This window comes from Ailuropoda melanoleuca, chromosome 10, assembly GCF_002007445.2.
Source record: "Ailuropoda melanoleuca isolate Jingjing chromosome 10, ASM200744v2, whole genome shotgun sequence".
Taxonomy (NCBI): Eukaryota; Metazoa; Chordata; class Mammalia; order Carnivora; family Ursidae; genus Ailuropoda; species Ailuropoda melanoleuca.
In genome coordinates, this window is record NC_048227.1 from 82215399 (window position 1) to 82234595 (window position 19197).

The window sequence follows — 19197 nt, forward strand, 5'->3', positions numbered from 1 at the left end:
TTCCCTGCTTTGTTTTACATCACAGCACCTATATCATGTCTCTATAAGCAATTTATTTGTTGATTTTGTCTGTTGTCTGTCTCTCCCCAGCAGCATCTTAAGCCCCATTAGAGCAGTTGTGCTTTGTCTGTCTTGTTCACTGCTATATTCCCAGGCCCTAGAACAGGGCCTGGTTCATAGTAGGCACTCAAAAACATTTTTTAACTTAAATTTTTTTGGGTATAGTTGACACACAATGTTAAATTAGTTTCAGGTGTACAGCATAGTGATTCAACATCTCTATGCCTTACACTGTGCCCACTACAAGTATAGCTACCATCTGTCACCATACAACACCATTTCAGTACCATTGACTGTATTCCCTGTGCCGTACCTTTCATTCTCATGACTTACTCATTCCATAACTAGAAACCTTTATCTCCCATTCCCCTTCACCATTTTCCCCATTCCCCCACACCCCTTCCTCCTGGAACCTATCAGTTTATTCTCTGTATTTATAGATCTGACTCTGCTTTTTGTTTGTTTATTCATTTATTTTGTCTTCCAGATTCCACATGTAAGTGAAATCATATGGTATTTGCCTTTCTCAGTCTGACTTATTTCACTTGGTACAATACCCTCTAGGTCCATCCACATTGTCGCAAATGGCGAGATCTCATTGTTTTTTAAGGCTGAGTAATATTCCTCAAAAATTTTTGAGGAATAAATGAGTAATTATCCAGCTGCTTTATAGCCTAAAAAAGAAATTAGAACCAGAGGTGTAGATTTAGTCATACAGGCAGAGAATTAAAGAGGTGATAGTACCTATAAAAAAAGTCAGAAGACTTCTAAGTTCTAAGTTCCTTATGGTGCTAAGATTTTGACCTAAGTAATACATACACACACACACACACACACACACACACACACACACACAGAGGCTCCATGTAGAGCAATATATAGCCAATTATTTTCCTCAAAACAGTCATCTTAGAAGACACTTGAAAAACATGTTTGTGGACAAATGTGTTTGGGAAATGCTGTGTGATCTCACCTTCTTGGATATTCACAGTAAACATAAATATATTGAAGAATCTGAAAAATCTTGCATTTATTAGTCAGGGTTCTCCAGAGAAACACAACCCTGACTAATACAGATTTAGGTACCAAGACTGGTTCCAGAGGAACCAGATCTCAAGAATGCGTTTTCTGGGGCACCTGGATGGCTCAGTCATTAAGTGTCTGCCTTTGGCTCAAGGCGTGATCCTGGCAGTCTGGGATCGAGCCCCACATAAGACTCCTCCACTGGGAGCCTGTTTCTTCCTCTCCCACTCCCCCTACTTGTATTCCCTCTCTCGCTGGCTGTCTCTCTCTCTGTCAAATAAATAAATAAAATCTTAAAAAAAAAATAAAGAATGCATTTTCTGAATTGGTTCCCAGTTTTCTGGAATTGGATCTCTAATTTGATTACATTTAAAGATGCTAATTAATCTCTTCCCAGTAATAAAGAAAACACTGATAATGCATGTTGTGATGTGGCAATAGAGATACAAAAAAAAAAAAATCAACCTTGGATATCCCTAATCAAATACTTACAAGAGACAAGTTTCTTGTCTACCATGTATAAGATTCCTTTCAACCTTTTTGTCAAACTAATGAGCATAATGAGATTGGCTGGTTGCTCCTAATGTTGCTGGACAAAGTGGGGAAAGAAAAAGATGAGCTGAGGGATTAAAATTTCCAGCTCAAGCACCACTAAATGACCTGAAAGCTTCTATATCTGCTCTGAAAGAGACTTATTTCCTATAGCTGTGGAGCTGAGATTCCTGAAAACCAAGCCCAGAATCTCATCATGCTAGCGGCTGAATTACAAAACAAATTGAATTCCCAACATTGCAGGGTGTCTACTATTAAAGTGAGGGCTTTGATTGGGAAGGAATGGGATCCTGGAAATTGGAATGGGGACATATGGGGAGCCCCTGGTGAAGCTGGGGACACTGAACCCCTAAATTCTGATGTCAGTAGAAGCAGCCTCTTCACCCTTTCATTACAAAATACTATAGACTAGGAGTCTTAAACAGCAGAAAGTTGTTTTCTCACAGTGCTGAAGGTTAGAAGTCCAAGATCAAAGTGTTAGCATGTTTGCTTCCTTCTGAGGCCTCTCTCCTTGGCTTGCAGATGGCCACCTTCTTGCTCCATCTCACATGGTCTTTCCTCTGTACTCATCAGATTAGATTAGGTCCCACTGTAACACCCTCTTCTTAACTTGATCAGTGCTTTAAAGACCCTATCTCCAAATAAAGTCACATTCTGAGGTACTGAGGGTTAGGGTTTCAACATATGCATGGGAGGAAGGCACAAGTTAGTCCATGACACTGCAATTTTTTTTTAAGATTTTTTTTAATTTATTTGATAGAGAGAAAGAGAGGGAGAAGGAGAACAAGACTCCCTGCTGAGCAGAAAGCCTGACACAGAGCTTGATCTCAGGACCCTGAGATCATGACCTGAGCCAAAGTCAGACACTTAACAGAATGAGCCACCCAGGCACCCCTATAACACTGCAATTTTTTAAAAGTTTAATTTTGTTAAAACTCTGTGCTTCCCAAGAGCATTTGACTATAGTACTCTTAATACACATGTTCAATTACATATCAAAGAAAAATGTTCCTCACTTTGAATATACTCTAACACTGACCCAGATTTATATAGCAATATCAATAATACTACTATTTAAACAATGAAAGTATAATAATACAATATAGAATTTATATAATGTCTTTTATGTATGTTTAATATTTATATGGTAACATCGACAATAATACTCTTAGTAATAAAAGTTCATTACAAAATAACTGACAGAGTACTTTTGTTCATGTGATTTCATTTGATTAAATATACAGGGGAGATATTACTATCTTTACTTAATGAAACAAAAGATCTCATAAAGCCTGGAATGGTTAAGACTTACCAAGGTCATACAGGTAGTAAATAGCTTCTCACACTCTTGATTTCTTTACTTTGTAATACAGTTTTTAAATACTATATAATATCCATCCTACCTTAACAGTATACCAACAATATACCACTTCAGATCAAGACACATTTGAACAGGGATGGTACCATATTAGTTAAGAGTACTTGCTTTGGAGCCAGTCACCCTGGTTTCAAATCTGCCTTCACACTCATTGGGTCATGTCATCATGGAAAAGTAACTTAACACCTCTATCCTTCAGGTATGATATTGATAACAATATTTACCCAAGGGAATTATTAAAAGGATAGTTAATACATGAAAAGTACTTCAAACATTACCTAGCACATACTAAATACTTGATAAATGTTAGCTATTATTATCAGGATAAAAGTTACTGGCTTTAAAGCAAAATAATATCCTATAACATGAATATAATACAATATAATCAAATCAATCTTTTCCTACTAAGTCCATTTTTGTCATCTGTTTCCCTTCTGAAAAACAAAAAATGAACAATACTTGAAGATTAAAAGAATCCTAAGTACCATGTTGAAACAGAAGTGAATGAAGAACTCCCAAATACCCCCTAGCCCTGAGCAGACTTCAGCAGGGTTGTGGTGGCCCGATGGTCCTTCTGAGGTCAGCAGACTTGGTGTGGAAGTCTCTTAAGAACACGCTATCTCATGGGACTTTGAGTATTTCCTGCCCATGATCAGCAACATCTTTTCTTGCAGTATTTTGGCAGGTTTGTCCTTGTTCCCGGCCAGATTCAGGAAGTTCAGAAGCACATGAAAACAAACAATACATTAAAACGCTTCTCTCAAATTATTCAATGTTCAAAAAAACAAGAAATTATTCAGCAATATTGGGACTTGGCCAGTATTTTAATCTTAATAATTATATTTATTCATTCTCAATTGATGTGCCCATCACTTTCTTCCCAACAAATTCTTTTCTTGGCAGTGATTTCCATTAAACTTTTTTCTTGAAGTGTATTTATGTATAGGAAGTGGTTAGACGGGGTATCAATGTATTTTGCAAAAACTTACAGGTATTTTCATGGCTTGGACTATTTTGTCCTTTGTGAAATTTTCAAATTATGCTTTGTTATTAAGATCATTCTTAGTGATTATTATTGTTCTTAAGATCATCATGATTTTTTTCCTAAAAATTCCTTCCCTTGATTTCAATGATCATAGTTGAATGAATCACAAACCAGCAATATAACATTCTACTTTTCCAAATTTTGCTTATCATTTAAAATCCATCTAAATATCTGCTCCTTAATTAAAAAAACCTTCCCAATTTCCCAGCTCCATGCAATATCCAAGCTAATTGGCTTCTATTTCTCACTATAGTCACTTGACTAAATTCAGTGGACTTTTGCCAATCATCATTTCACTTACCCTTTCAGCAAGATTTATCTGAAAACCATTCCCTCCCTCTTGAATTACTATCTTCCATGACACAACAAGCTTCTGGATTTCCTCTTACCTCCATGGCTTCCCCTTCTCCCTCACAGACTCCTCTTCTAACAAGACATTAAATGTTACGGTTGCGCAAGGCTGGATGAGCAACTTCCCTTCCTGGGCAACTTCATACATGCCTATAATTTTATTTGACTTATAAATTTATTATCTCCATCCCAGACATTCCCTCTTGGTGTCAGACCCATGTGTCTAACTGCCTACTTGACATTTTTGCTTTGAAATCTCAGGAATATCTACACTTAATGTGACCAAAGTGACCACATGAACTTCTCCTCCTAGATCTGGTCCTTCTGGAATTTCCTTTTTCTGTGATGAGCACAGTCATCCAGTTATGCAAGCCTGAAATCTAGGAATTATCCTTGCTATTTCCCTCTCCCTCAACCCTTATATGCTATTTCTTACCGTGAGTCAATTCTACCTACTAAATATCTCTAAAATCTATTCACCTCTCTACTCCAAGCTACCATCCTTTCTCACCTAGATTATTACAATGATCTCTAACATGCCATTCTTGCCCCTCCCAATCCATTCTGCACACTGCACCCAAAGTTGTTTTTTCAATATGCAAATCTGATAACATCATCTTCCCCTTAAACTCATCCATGGCTTCTTGATTCTCTTGGAATAAGGTCAAACTCCTCAGCCTTCTTTATCCTACAAATTCCTGACACCTATCCAACCTCATTTTATACCATGCCCCATCACATCTACTTTGGTCTTTTTGCTGTGATGCACTTGGTCTTGTTAGGGTACCCCAGATATGCCGTCCTCCTGCCATAGGACCTTTGGAAATGCATTTCCACCTGCCTGAATTGCTGCAGTCAGGGTGATCTTGTAAGATCCAACCAGAATACTTCTGTGTGTGAAAGGGGCACTATTACTAATTACACCAGGGAAAACAACAGGCATGAACCAAGCTTTTCCAGGGAAAATTGGGATATATGTTCGTCTGAAATTAACTCGCATTCATTCAACAGATCTCAGATCAAATGTCACCTCCTCAGGGAAGTTCAAAACAACCTCCCTGGCAAGGTGAAGTCCATTATAAGTTTCTTAACACAATATATGTCTCTTTTGTTCCACTATCCAAAGTTGCAACTTTACATTTGTGCACATAATTGTTCCTTGATGTCCCCTCCAGTAGGCTAAACTCCATGAGACCAAGATTGTTCCCAAGGTTCCTCACTATTGTATTATCTGCCAAAACTACCATGTGTCATAAATATAGTGCATTTTAAATATCATTTCTCAAAGGAAGAGCATAAAATAATGCCTCTTTGAGAATTTCCTTTTTTCTGTGATTGGCACAACCAACCATCCAGTGATGTAATGCAGAAAACTAGGAACTATCCTTGAAACCTTCCTCTCCCTCAGCCCCAGGGTTCAATTCTCCTCATGTACAGGTTCTCTGTAGCCTCCTCTCTCTCCTCTTTGTCCTCTGCTTTCTCTCCTCCCCCCTCTCTCACTGTGTATGTATACATATATTTTTTTCCAGAAAGCTATCACACTCATCAGATACAAAGGACATCTCTTCCTATAACAAGTGGTTTCTGAAACTAGTGCTGTTCGTTTAAGTCCCTTTTCTGTAAGAAATTTGCCTACTGGAGACCTGGTATAAGAGTCTAAATCCCTTTTTCAACCGTAGTTCTAAAATGTGAAGGGACTTCCAATGTAAAAATTATATTTAATTTAAGTACACTTATCATAATGAGAATTGAGTAATGTATAGAATTGTTGAATCACTATATGGTACACCTGAAACTAATATAAAGTTGTGTGCTAACTATACTGAAATTAAAATGTTTAAAAATTTTTAAATGATATTTAATTTAAAAATTAAACATTAAATAATTATCTTTCAATTTTAGCAACTGAAACATTTTATAGGATTGCTAGGGAGCCATTCAAGTCACAGAAATTTTCAAGTTACTTATCCATATAAAATCATAGAGTCTACAATACTTCTGAAAGAGGGATCCAAACCTAAATATTTCAGTACCATTAAACATTAGACTCCTTCTAGCATATACCATATTTGCTCATTTCTGTGACTCTCTTCTAGATGAATAATTATCTGAGTGCCAAGATGACATCCTATGGACATTTGTATATCCCTTTTCCACACCTACTTTCTATAATGTTGTATAATGTTGTGAATGAGCATTTGTTGAAATGAACTGAATTAACCCAGGTCCCCTCAGAGCCTGCCCTAGAATTGGCCCCTTTGCTGACTCACTCAAAAGTTCTACTCACCAGCAAGATGCCTAGATCTCCAGTGGGGTACAGACTCCCTGTGGTCTAACCTGTAATAATGGGGACTTATGAGTTCCTATGTCATGGACCACAGCATTCCTGTTGTACTGGGCTTGCAATGCTCCCATGAAAAAGCACCAGGATAAACATTTGTCTTTCCTCGGGACGTAGCTTTGGTACTCTCTTTTATAACCCTGAACTACCCAGCAGACAGAGGAGAAACAGCCTGGGAGATCAAAGGAACCGTGAATAATGTCATGGGTGATCACACTGGTCGTTGCTGTAGAGAGTGGGGATAGTGGCCTGGCACAGCAGTGGTTAGAGACCAAGTGCTCCTGAGGCCACTTGGCTTCTACTCCCAATTCAGTCACTTGCAAGCAAGCTCTTTCTGTTCCTCGGTACAAGGGGGACGATACACACCTCTCTTTCAGGCAGACCGTCATAAGAGCTAGACAAGCACATACATGTACAGTCCTGACTTAGAAATTCTCCTAAATAATATCGACTATCATAGGAGGGGAGATGAGGGGGCAACCAGGAACCTCAGAAAAACTCTAAGTAAGTAAGCATAAGAGTTAACTATTTTTTGAGTGCCTACCATGAGCCAGGCATCATGAAGGGTTGGGGGCGAGCAGGCGCAGATCTGTCTGCATCTGCATCCACAGCTATAACATTATTTAAAAACAACAAACTTTGCTTAGATGAGATTCTAGAATTAAAAAGCATTATCCCAGAAATAAGTGAATAATCTGCAAGCTTACACCAGTGTTTTCGTTACTTAAGGCAGCCCCAGATCACATAGTCCCTAAAATGACTCTGCAGATTATTCCCCTTATTCTTAATCTTTATAAGAAGACATATTCTTTGTGTTCTTTTAAGTTCTTTTACAGCTTCTTGGAATTCTCTTCAGGCATTTCTGCTGCTTCTTGTTCAATTTTTTTTTTTTTTTTTTTTGACTCCTGTGTTCCTGGTGATTATAACTTTTTTTCCTCAACTTTTTTTTTTCTCATTTTCCCTCTGTAAAACCGTCAAGCTGAAGAATGTCTAGTCTGAGTTGAAACCTACCTCACCTGTTTGAGAAAATAAAGGCATCGTTATTTATGTATTCACCTTTGTAACATTCAGGTCCCAAAATGCACCTTCGTCGTAAAGTATTTAATAATTCTAAGCCAAAGTTGCAAGATGGTATATACACTATTGTTTGGGCACCCTGACTTGGCGAAATTTCTCTTTTCTCTGATTCTGATATAAAGATCAAGGTTTTCAAAAAGAAAAGAAAGAAAGAACTTTTTTTCCACAAGGAAGGAAAACTGTATCTTGTTCCTTTTGCCAAAGGTGTGGTTTTGGACAACCGACTCCTGGTTTGTCTCTTTCCTACACACGAAGCCCTCTCAGCAACAACCCCAGGGATGCACAGTTAGAGCAACAGATCAATAGAAAGAAGCCACCTACTCAGCCAGTTCAACACATACTCCTTAGAAACCAGACAGGCCCAGCCTCACTCAAAAAAGTAAAGCAGAAGATTGAAGCCCCAAATGGGAGATCTGGTCTAATCAGCCATCTTGGATCTCAGGCAAGTGCACAGCACTCACGACAGTCATCTCTGCCTGAGTTATCTAAACTGGCTGCCTGTACTGTCCCATAAATCTACAGAGCGATCAAATTGCACAACCTTCCTCCTCCTTGTTTGGCTAGATAAACATCTCAGGAGAAATAATTCACTTTGCTAATTGAGAGTAGTCATCTGAAATATTCGAAGCCGCCAGCTGAGGCAGTGCAGCCTGGTGAAAGCTCCCGGCTGCGATTTGGGGTCTGGGTTCTCTCTGCCTCCATCCTGCAAGCGTACAGCAGTGCCGAGCGCTCGTACTGTCTAAGGAAGCTCAAAGGAATACCTTTCCCGAGAGCCTCTTCTCTCCCACCGTATCCGGCCTGCTCCAGGGTGGCGTCTTTCTGACGCGACCACCAGCTCACCCTCCTGGCTCCTAGCGACACCCCCACTATGACTCTCTCGCCGGGTTTCCTGCAGCTGTTATCATTCCCTTGGTCTCGTCTTCCTACTCCCTTTCCCCACCCTGAAATGGCTTTGACCCCCCAACTGGGGCCAGACTCTGGTTCTCGTCATGTGGCCCGTGTTGCAGCCACTGTAAGTTGTCATCTCTGCCAGAGTCACCACCATCTTTGCCAGTTACATAAGAGGCCACAGAGCGTCTGTCTGCTCCCGAGCGCAAGCTTTTATGAAGCAGAGACAGCCCGAGAGGCCAAGTGGGCAAGAGGTCCGTCCCGGAACCACGTCCCCCGGGAGGGCCAGTGGCCGTCTCTGGGTCTTGGCTGCCAGAGCCACTCAGTTCCACTCTCCGCCTGTGTTTGCAGCCTGAAATACCCGAGGACGACATGTTATGTTTCGGCCTGAAGAGGCAAAAGAGAAGCAGCCCTTTCAAAATAAGAATTCCCCTGCTGTTTGTTTCCTTCTGGAACACAATAAGGACAGGCTGAGGACACGACTCTGAGCTGTCAACACTTCCGACCCAGCTTCCATAGCACCTTTCACTTGCCAGAAAAAAAGTCGCTTAAGTTCAACAAGGGCCTAATGAATAGTCAAAATAATTGTTTAGCTTGGATATAAGGCCTTAGGTAAATAGATGATTGCCTGAGACCAGAGGCCAGAAAAAGCAGTCCAGCAGGACTCCACTTGTTCTGTTTTTCGGACATCAGCCCAGTGGCCTCTGCTTCTCCAGGGACGGCTGTCACTGAATTCTTTCTCTCTTCCCACGAGCATATTGAAGCAATTTAGTACCCAAAGGGGCTCACAGAAGCAGGGAGAAAGGGAGAGAAATTTCTATCTCAGAAATAATATACTTAAGACATGAAATTCACCTCAGCAGAGTGTCCAATAAGTAGAATGCTCAAGATACGGAATGTTTGGCTTGTTTGTATTTAACTGTTCATGTTGAAAAATTTCTAAAATGCTTTGTTAGCCCACTTACAATCGTCCTGCATCCTGCCTTACTAGTATTTTTAACATGATTTCATCCTTTTTAAACACTATTATTTACTACACCTAAAGACCATCATTAGTTTTATGAGTAATCCACTTCCAAGACTGTAACTGTAGTTATAGACAGAATAAGCATTGAAAAGGAACCTTTCAGGTATCGGTTTTGTAGGTGGTTGTTGCTGCTGTTGATTTGTTTTGTTCTGTTTGTTTCTTTAGGTGTCTTTGCTATCAACTTGCTTCACTGTTTCTTTTTCCCCAAAGCAGCGTTACATCATGAAAATTCTATTTAATCAAGAGCTTGATTAAATTAGTTGCTAGGTAATTTCAGTTCTACTGAATAATATTTTTAATAATTGCCTTCCATCTCTTACTTGAAAATAATAGATGCCTTGTTGATCCAGAACAGGATTTGGTTGTCCTACTCGTTCAGCCCATTTCCGTTGGACTGCTATTCAAATAAACAACATCTATCTGATTGAATCTCGAATTCATCAAGGGGGTGGATTCCCCTGGCATTCAGGTTCCAGGAATCATGATGAATATATCTTTGGTTTATTGGCAAATAGCAATCAAAGCATACATTGGGCAATAAAAAGTGAATGCTTAACTCTTTGTACAATTTTTTACCCTGATAATATAGGAGAGGGGTTAAGAACATGGGGTTTAAGAGCCAATTTTGAATTTGAGCACAAGCTCCACACTTATTAGTTCTGTGAGCTCGGACAAATTATCAAATTTCCACTGGCTTCAGTTTCCTCATCTGCAAAATGGTCTCATAATAACACCTACTTCGCTGGGTTGTTGGGCAGATGATATTCAATAATGCATGTAAAATGCTCAGTCCAGTGTAAGGATTCAATAACTGTTACCCATCACGCTATTTTCACGCACCTTATAATTTCCTCACAACAAGCCTATGAGGTAGGCAAAGCTGCTGTAATTATGCTAATTAATTTAAATACGAGAAAACCAGACCTCCAAGTGGTTATTGATTTGTCCACAACCACCCAAGATGGTGAATTATTAATCCTCTCAATAACAGGAGTCTCTGAATTACTCACGCATTGCCTTCCCTTTACCCATTCTGCCATGTGTTGCTGTCTCTTGACGTTTCCCTAAACATAAAGCCTTACAAGATAATGGGCATCCTCTGCCTTAGACTGTCAGATGGACAAATGGAATAAGTTTAGGCAAAGGCTTTAAAACCTCTCTTGATATTATCAGACATTTTCTGGGAAAATAGTACCTTCTGACCTGCAAAGTCAGGAGGAATGCTTTGCTAATACTGAGAGAAAAAAAATAGTAGTGGACAAGTGATTTGCAATTGGTGAGCCTAAAACCTTCCAGAGAAACCCACGGGGATGATACAGCAGGTCCACAAACCTAAAGCCTAGCCAGATTTGTAGACCAAATGAATACAGTCTCATCCATGCAGAAGTTTTGAAGTATATGTCTATCTTCTGAAACTAAAATATAAATCATTTAGGCAGTGCTGAATTTATTATATCATTTTGACATGCTGTATTTTCTCAATGGCTGCTAAATTTCACCTTCTGTCATGTGAGGGTCTTTGTTTTTTTTTTTTTTTAAGATTTTATTTATTTATTTGACAGAGAGAGAGGCAACGAGAGAGGGAACACAAGCAGGGGGAGTGGGAGAGGAAGAAGCAGGCTCCCAGCAGAGGAGCCTGATGTGGGGCTCGAACCCAGAACCCCAGGATCACGCCCTGAGCCAAAGGCAGACGCTTAACGACTGAGCCACCCAGGCACCCCTGATTTTTTTTTTTAAACCAGGTGTGCATACTCCTTAAGGTTAGTAACCAATGGTATTGAGAGAGCTCTGCCGTGAAGTTCAGTCATCTAGATTTAAGGACCAGCCCTGCTAATTCTAAGCTTAAAGGACCATAAACTTAAAGACAGTCACTTAAAGTCAATGGTGATCTACTGAGTGCCTTTAAAGATTTATTTATTTATTTGAGAGAGAGAGAGAGAGAGGGAGCAGGGGGAGGGGCAGAGGGAGAGAATCATCAAGGAGACTCCCCGCTGAGTGGGCAGCCCAACTCAGGGCCAATCCCACGACCCATGAGATCATGACCTGAACTGAAACCAAGAGTTGGATGCTTAACCAACTGAGCCATCCAGGCACCCCTACTAAGAACCTTTAAAGGGCCTGAGCTCTGAGCTGGGACTGGGTAGGTGAACAGCAGTCCTTTGCTTTCTTCCCTGAGCCTCATTTTTCTCACCTATAAAGTAAGGAGAATAATAGTAACTCTCTTCACAAGACTATTGTGAGGATCCAACGAAATAAACAAGAAAATAAATATACTGTGATGTTTGTAAAAGTGCTTTGTAAACTCTCTGGAGTGTTATAAACATGGGGTGTTCAAGACAAGCTGCTGAAGACAGGAAAACCCTTCAGCTCTCCCCAGTGGCTTTCCTATAACTGCTGGCCATCCACCCCAGGAACTTGCCAAATGCTAACAGCATTCCTTTCTTTGATGTCAGATGATATTCATAGTTATAAAAATACTTTTCCATCTCTTTCCTCCTCCTCCCACTTTGCTTTATTCCATAAATTGTAACATTCCTTAATATCAGTATGGCACTATAATATCAGATTATACAAAGCATTAAATAAGGTACCAATATAAAATTCAAAGCACAGAATAGTTTAGAGGCTCACAGTTTGCAATTTGTAAACCCAAATACACACAACACCCATCCGTAAGGGATATTTTAAATATTGCCAATGGTGTGGGTTACAGCTGAAGGGGATCTCACTCAGGCCCTGGTTAACTCCAGGAGGACGAATGGAAGAGAGAAGACTGTCCCTCCTCTCTACTCATAGGCTAAGGCCCTGCTGCCACCTCACATCTGGGAAAGAGTGGTTTATGGGAGTAGACCCATTACTCATGGAACTGAAACCTTCCCTGATTCAGTTCTTCTAGAAATATAGATCTCATGTATTTTTACCTCTCCTCTAATTCCATACTTTATGTACTAATTGGCAAATTTTGTCTTTATATTTATTCTTGTCACAGAAGACATTCACTTAGAGCCTGTTATGTGTCATACAATATACAACACATTATGGAAAAAATGCAAAACACATAATATGCATGATCCTTGCTTTGCAGGAGTTGAGAAAGAAGTAAACTGAGCGTTTATTGCAAGGCAGCAAGTGTTATTTTAGATTATCCAACCAATGACACTTTGAAGGGAGGCAACTGAGGCTAAGAGAAATAAATTTCCCAAGACCATACAGGCAGCAAATATCTGAGCCAAGATTGACAACAGTCTGTTTCATTCACTCTTTCCATTCTACTTCATTACTTCCCTCGATCGGGAAGGCAGAAGACATATCACAAAGGAAAGTGAATGCAGACATTAAAGGAAACCTACAAATAAATAAGTCTACAAACCCTACAGACTATGTTATGTACAAGGGTGGCAAAGTGTCCGAAGTACCCGGAGCAGGGCTGGCCTTCACTGAGTGGGTTCTAACGCAGATCAGTGACAAAGCCCAGGGAACAGGACGGTAGACACCCGTGAGAAGGCAACTGTGCTGGAACCAAGAGAAATAACACTGGGCAATTAAACATTCTAATAAGAATAAAAGCTATAATCCCAGGACACCATTCATCCTCCCAGAGTGAGATACCTCATCTTTGTGGCCCTCAGACTATGGACATTTTGTAAGTTACCAAAATTTCACAGACCCATCTTCCAGGCAAATCTAAAAGGGAGCAGAGTGCTGTTTCGCTCATTAGAGTATTGCCAAGTTCATTACACTCAGCATTCATTAAATATCCCTTCTCACATAGCTCTCTCTTATGCAAGGTGAATGGAAATCATTTTCCTCCTGACATTTGGTGTTGGTTCCAGTGACATAAGTGGGTAAGAGCATTTACAGAGGAAAAGTGAATACACTTGGCAACGTTTTCAAACATTTGTTTGGATTTTCTGTTTTTTAGGAGATGTACGACTAAGGGGTCAGACGGGGGTTCCTGCTGAACGTCGTGGCTCCTACCCATTCATTGACTTCCGCCTACTTAACAGTGAGTAATCAAGTGTACCTGGAAAGGAACAAACGTTTTCTTTAAAAAAAAAAAAAAAAATCTCACTTCCCTCTGAACTTCAAAACCCTCGGAGGTCTGCCTTCCTTCCTCCATGTCTCCCCTCCCAAATGGAACTTAACCCTTTGTCTTTCGATTTCCTCCCTAGTGAAGTAATTCTGGCACTGCCTACCTGCCAGAGCTTTAGTGAGGATCAAATGAGATCAGGTCAGCTTTAAAAATGTAAGTCTTATGTTAACTAACTAGAATTTAAATAAAAATTTGAAAAGAAAAAAAAAAATAAACTACAATAAAGTGGGAAAAAATTAAAATAAAGATGTAAATCTTAAAAACTGTGAAGTCCTATACAAGGAGTCTTACTCCTTTTATTATCCAGCACATTCTTTCCACCGTCATTCAGGAGTAGACCAGATGAGATTCTATTTTATTGTTAAAACCCCACAAGGAAATCTGTTCTGCAGCTGCCCTTAGTAACTGTCTGTTGTCTTATTCTCCCTTCTTTATCTAATCGAGGTCCCTGAGGTCGGGGAACTCTTCGCCATGGCAGAGCCCTAGAAGTCTGTACTTGCTTCCTCCATTACGAATACCTCAGAAAGTCGTTAATGTCTACCTTTCCCCTTCATATACCACTCTTTATTTGGAGTTTTGCTCAATCTCCAGTTCATAATTCTGTTAATCTCAAATTCCTTTGGAAACCCAAACCAGTGACTAGTCACCCAGCCTGATTTCACGTCTTCTAACGCTCACAATCACCCTGCACTTTGGACTTGGCGGGGCCGGTGCAGGGAGAAAGGGGGTAAATTTCACAGTTCGCTCCAAGGTTTTCAGTGTTTCACTCTCATGTCACTTCCCATCCATAAATTTCAAAGTGCTGGGTTGCACCCACACAGTATTACTTTCCTTTGGAGTAAACAAGTTCAGCAAAAGAGGTAATTTGATTTACCTTGACCCCTAAAAATTACTAGGAGAAGTCAAAACTTGCTATCTTTAGATCCTCAAAAGGTCAGTAGGGAATGGAGATGCTTATAATCTCCTAGCTCATTAAACTTCCCTATCAATGTGCAATATCTATTTTCTCAGCTCTTTCTGGGACACAGAGATTTAGAGTAATCTTTCCCTACTAGAGATAACCTCCCCAACCCAGCCCCCAAAAACACATTCTAGAAGACAAAATTGAGGGGCGCCTGGGTGGCACAGCGGTTAAGCGTCTGCCTTCGGCTCAGGGCGTGATCCCGGCGTTATGGGATCGAGCCCCACGTCAGGCTCTTCTGCTATGAGCCTGCTTCTTCCTCTCCCACTCCCCCTGCTTGTGTTCCCTCTCTCGCTGGCTGTCTCTATCTCTGTCGAATAAATAATAAAATCTTTAAAAAAAAAAAAAAAGACAAAATTGATTGCCAAACCAATGCAAATATTGGCTATATTGGGGAATACAGTGGGGAGCTCTGATGGTGTCTCTTACCTTTCCTTATGACCTCCACTAGGCTGTTCCAGCTACCCATGGGAGTTACCCCTTTGACAGTCTCCAGACTGTACTGATTTCCAGTTGTCAGGCATATGGTTCCACCAAGCAAGATGGGAATGAGCAAAGGGTCAAGTTAGTTCACTGTCTCACAGAGACCAGGACTCACCAATGGCTTTACCTACTAAGTGCGAGATGGGGAAAATAACCCAAAAAACCTCTTTCAATATTAGATGAGATGTTACATCATGGTTTCTAATATAAGGCATGAATGAATTAGGAAAATAGGAGATACTTCTTGTTATAATTTCAAGGTTCCAAGCGATATAATCCGTTTCTAAATTATCCTACTGTTAACAAGCAACATCAGCTAATAGCAGTTTTCTTTGTTAGTGGGGTTATGGAATATTTCACTGTCTACATCATAGGTTTCTGTAACACTTGGATTTTGAGTTTTTTACAATTAGTCTGTTTTACTTTTATAACATTAAAAAAACAAAAAAATATTAAAAAACTTAAACAGAAAACCAATGCAGATAACATTTCACTATATTATTCACTATATAACAAATCACTTACAAACAGGTGCCATCCTGTTACCCCTCTTCTGTAGGTCCTCCAGAAACTTCCTAGTGCCTGGACTCACCCCCAGCCTCCTTCCCCTGGTATGAGATGCTCTTTGCCCCTTCATGCCCATTTCACCCCATCTTTTGCTCATGACCCTTCACACATTAAGTGACAGGGTTGACCATCCACTCTGAAATTCCCGTTCTCCTCTGCTCAGCACTCCACTTTAAATAACTTCTTCACTTATGTCTCTTTATCAGTAAAACATGCTAAGGCAATATCAATTTACTTTCATCGTATTTTGTTTTATGGTGGACTCAATTTTTTTTCCTAGATATAAAACACATCCCTAAATAGACTACGAAATCCCAAAGAACTGACCTCTCAATAACTTCTGTTAACTGACCAATTAGATCAAAAGATGCCCTCAAAAAGATTTTATTAAATAATTATATACATCAGTTATCCTTTATATTTTGCTCAACAGCTCAGATAGGACTGAAGCTCTCTGAGATTTTTCCTTATTTGTGGTACTGACCATTCCATTGTCAAATGTCTGCTATGCCTGGTTAGAGAGTTGGAAATAGAATCAATAACATGACTGTGGTCACTCTCCACCATCTGTAGATTAGCCTGCAATTACAGCAGCTTGTCACCAGGTAGCAGCACGCATGGGGCTATCTGTGTTGCTACCGTCCCTTAAGATGTAATATTTATGTCACAGCTCCTACTCCTTCATATAGAGTCTATTTACTTCTCTTTAATGTTGTCCATGTTCTTGTTGAGGTTTGCCTGCCTGAGTTGTTAGTGTAGGCTTTCTGCCTAAAAGGAAACATTTTAAATTCTATAATTCTATAAAGATTTAAAGATAAATTCCAAAGGAACATTTTGGGACTTTCTCCTAAAACTTTTATTTTTACCAACTGATCCCAATTCTACACAGTAAGTACCAGACTAGTTTAAAGTAATTTTTTGTGTCATTTACCTTCATTTTGGGCCATTTTTTCCCAAGTAGAGGCAGAAACTGAAGACTTTATTTTCCTCAGGTGCTTGCAGTTTTGCTCTCTCTGCCAAGGTAGAATCTAGGTAGGACTTTTTTTTAAAAGACCATTTATAGGAAAAGCCAAATCACCAGAGCCTCCCTCCCCTGGGTCTGCATCCTGGCAGTCTTTCTTCTAAAATGCTTACTGGAATCCACATGGCTGCCACTCCCTGTCCAAAGAATGGCTGGAGGTTTACCTTCTAGCCCCACTTCAACACATATCTTGAATGGCTGGAACATGCGTGACAAAAATGTACATTAAATAATAAGGCCCATTGCACTTCTCCACTGGCCCCATTAGGTACTGCCCCAACCCGCCACAGCAGAACAAGAAGATGTCAGAATTAGTATCTAAAATAACTTTCTATCAGAACAAAGCTTCTAGACATTAAAACAGACAATTAGAATGAGATTGGGCCGATGACAACCAATGCAGTAAATCTATGCTACCGCCCATGCCTGTCTCATAAATAAGATTTTATTGGCATACAGCCATGCCCTTCCTTTATATGTCATCTACAGTTACTTTCCAACAGAGACCGTGTGGCCCACAAAGCCAAAAACGCTTACTGTATGACCCTTAACAGAAAAAAGTGGCTAATCCTTAAGTTAGATTTTTAAACAAATTTAAAAGTTTATGACATCTCCATAGGTACATTCAGCCTGGTCTATTTTCCTTTGTTAATGTCATTTTTTTTTTCTTTTCAATCCCCAGTGCCATCACTTTACTTTCAAGAATGGACTCACATTGACTTAATTTACATGAGATAGAAATATAAACAGAAAGGGAACTTCCTTGCTGATCCAGATTTTAAATTCCACAGTTACAATTTCAAACTGCACAAACATTGTTCTGGAAGAAGTATCCCTTTCCCCCTATTTTTTGAAGACATGGTACTACCATGCCTATGTACTTGTCTACATATAAGGTGATGATATATACCTGGCTTGCCTGGGATAGTGAAATTTGCACCTGTTGTCTAGGCCAACTTACTAATGCCATTTTTCACTCCCTAAGTATTCTGGTTTAGACAATAATTACAAGGCCAATGGATTTTTATAGTTTTTTCTACCAAAAGAAGTTACTTCAAGACAACACCTCTTAAATGTCACCTTCAATCCAGGAATAAAGGTCAGAAAATCCTCCTCATAAGAGACACATCCAGACCCATGCACTTCTTTATTGAGAAATATGTAAGATGAAGTTACCTGTTGACAGCCAGTTTCGTTTACTGTTTATATTTTATATAATTTAGAAAAGAAGCATTTGTATGAATTTCGAGAAGCTTCTCTGGATAAGTAACAGAAAAATGTGGCTTCAGCACCATGGTGCAGGACACAGGAATCATAGACATTTAAAGAAGAGGATTATCTTTACACCTCAGCATGGAGGGGCAGAACAGAGTGAGGGAAAAGAGTGACAATTATTTTTATTCTACATGAGGTATGAAAACAGAGACCCGGAAGAGGGCAGGAGGAATGGGAATGTAATGACTCAGTTATCCTGATGTCCTATAGATTTATGTCATTCCCTAACTCTGTTTGGAGGGAAATGAGAGAAGAGAAAACGGAGAGACAGTGTTCTGAGAAACGTGCGGCCACAGAGACGAAAATGTCGCAGAAACAATCACAGTTTTCTGCACAACAGGTGGCACAGAGCCCCTTGTACGTCTCTGTGTCCTGGTTTAATATAATCAGTAGGCTGAGTAGATAATGACTAGGTGGAGATGTTCCCATGGCAACCATTTCAGAGCAACACAATGTGATTTCCACACTCACGCGGCAAAAGAAGTGACATACAAAGCAAATCCTCCCAGTGACTGTGGAGCTTGAAGGAACGAGGCAGCTTCAGCTGGAAGTGTTAAGGCAGCACGTTTCAGCGGCCACAGAGAGCCTGGAGCTCCAGACCAGCCACGGGGCATTGCAGGAGTCGTGGGTTAATTGGCTCTTTGGCTTTTCCTGTTGGCTAATTTGCTAATCTTGATCTTTAAAGTCCTATTCCTCCAGATCTGCCTCTCCAGGCAGGGCCATTATAACCGCACAAGGTCATTTTAGTAGGGGTACAAAAAGATTTTTCTTTGCTCATCATATTTGAAATAGAACTAGTAAATACTATTTCTTTATATATGATATATAAATATATGTATAATATATAAGTATATGTTATAATTATATATTATATTTGTATTGCATGATACACATTTATATATGTATTATATATACATTTATACATACACATTTATACATATACATTATACATGTATTTATACACATATAATACATAATTATATAAATATTATATATTATATAATGTAAATATTAAATAACATAAATAATATAAAAATATAATATAATTAATATAT

At 39.6% G+C, this 19197-nt stretch overlaps 1 protein-coding gene across 4 annotated transcripts in view; it reads left to right on the plus strand.

Annotated features, from left to right (window-relative positions):
• Nucleotides 1–19197, plus strand: part of PDE7B (phosphodiesterase 7B) — a 316973-nt gene that overhangs the window by 226570 nt on the left and 71206 nt on the right. For all 4 annotated transcript variants that reach the window (XM_011219527.3, XM_034669179.1, XM_002915081.4 and 1 more), the window contains one exon: nt 13665–13748. In XM_011219527.3, coding sequence (XP_011217829.1) covers nt 13665–13748 — 84 coding nt within the window. The remainder of the gene's footprint in view (nt 1–13664; nt 13749–19197) is intronic.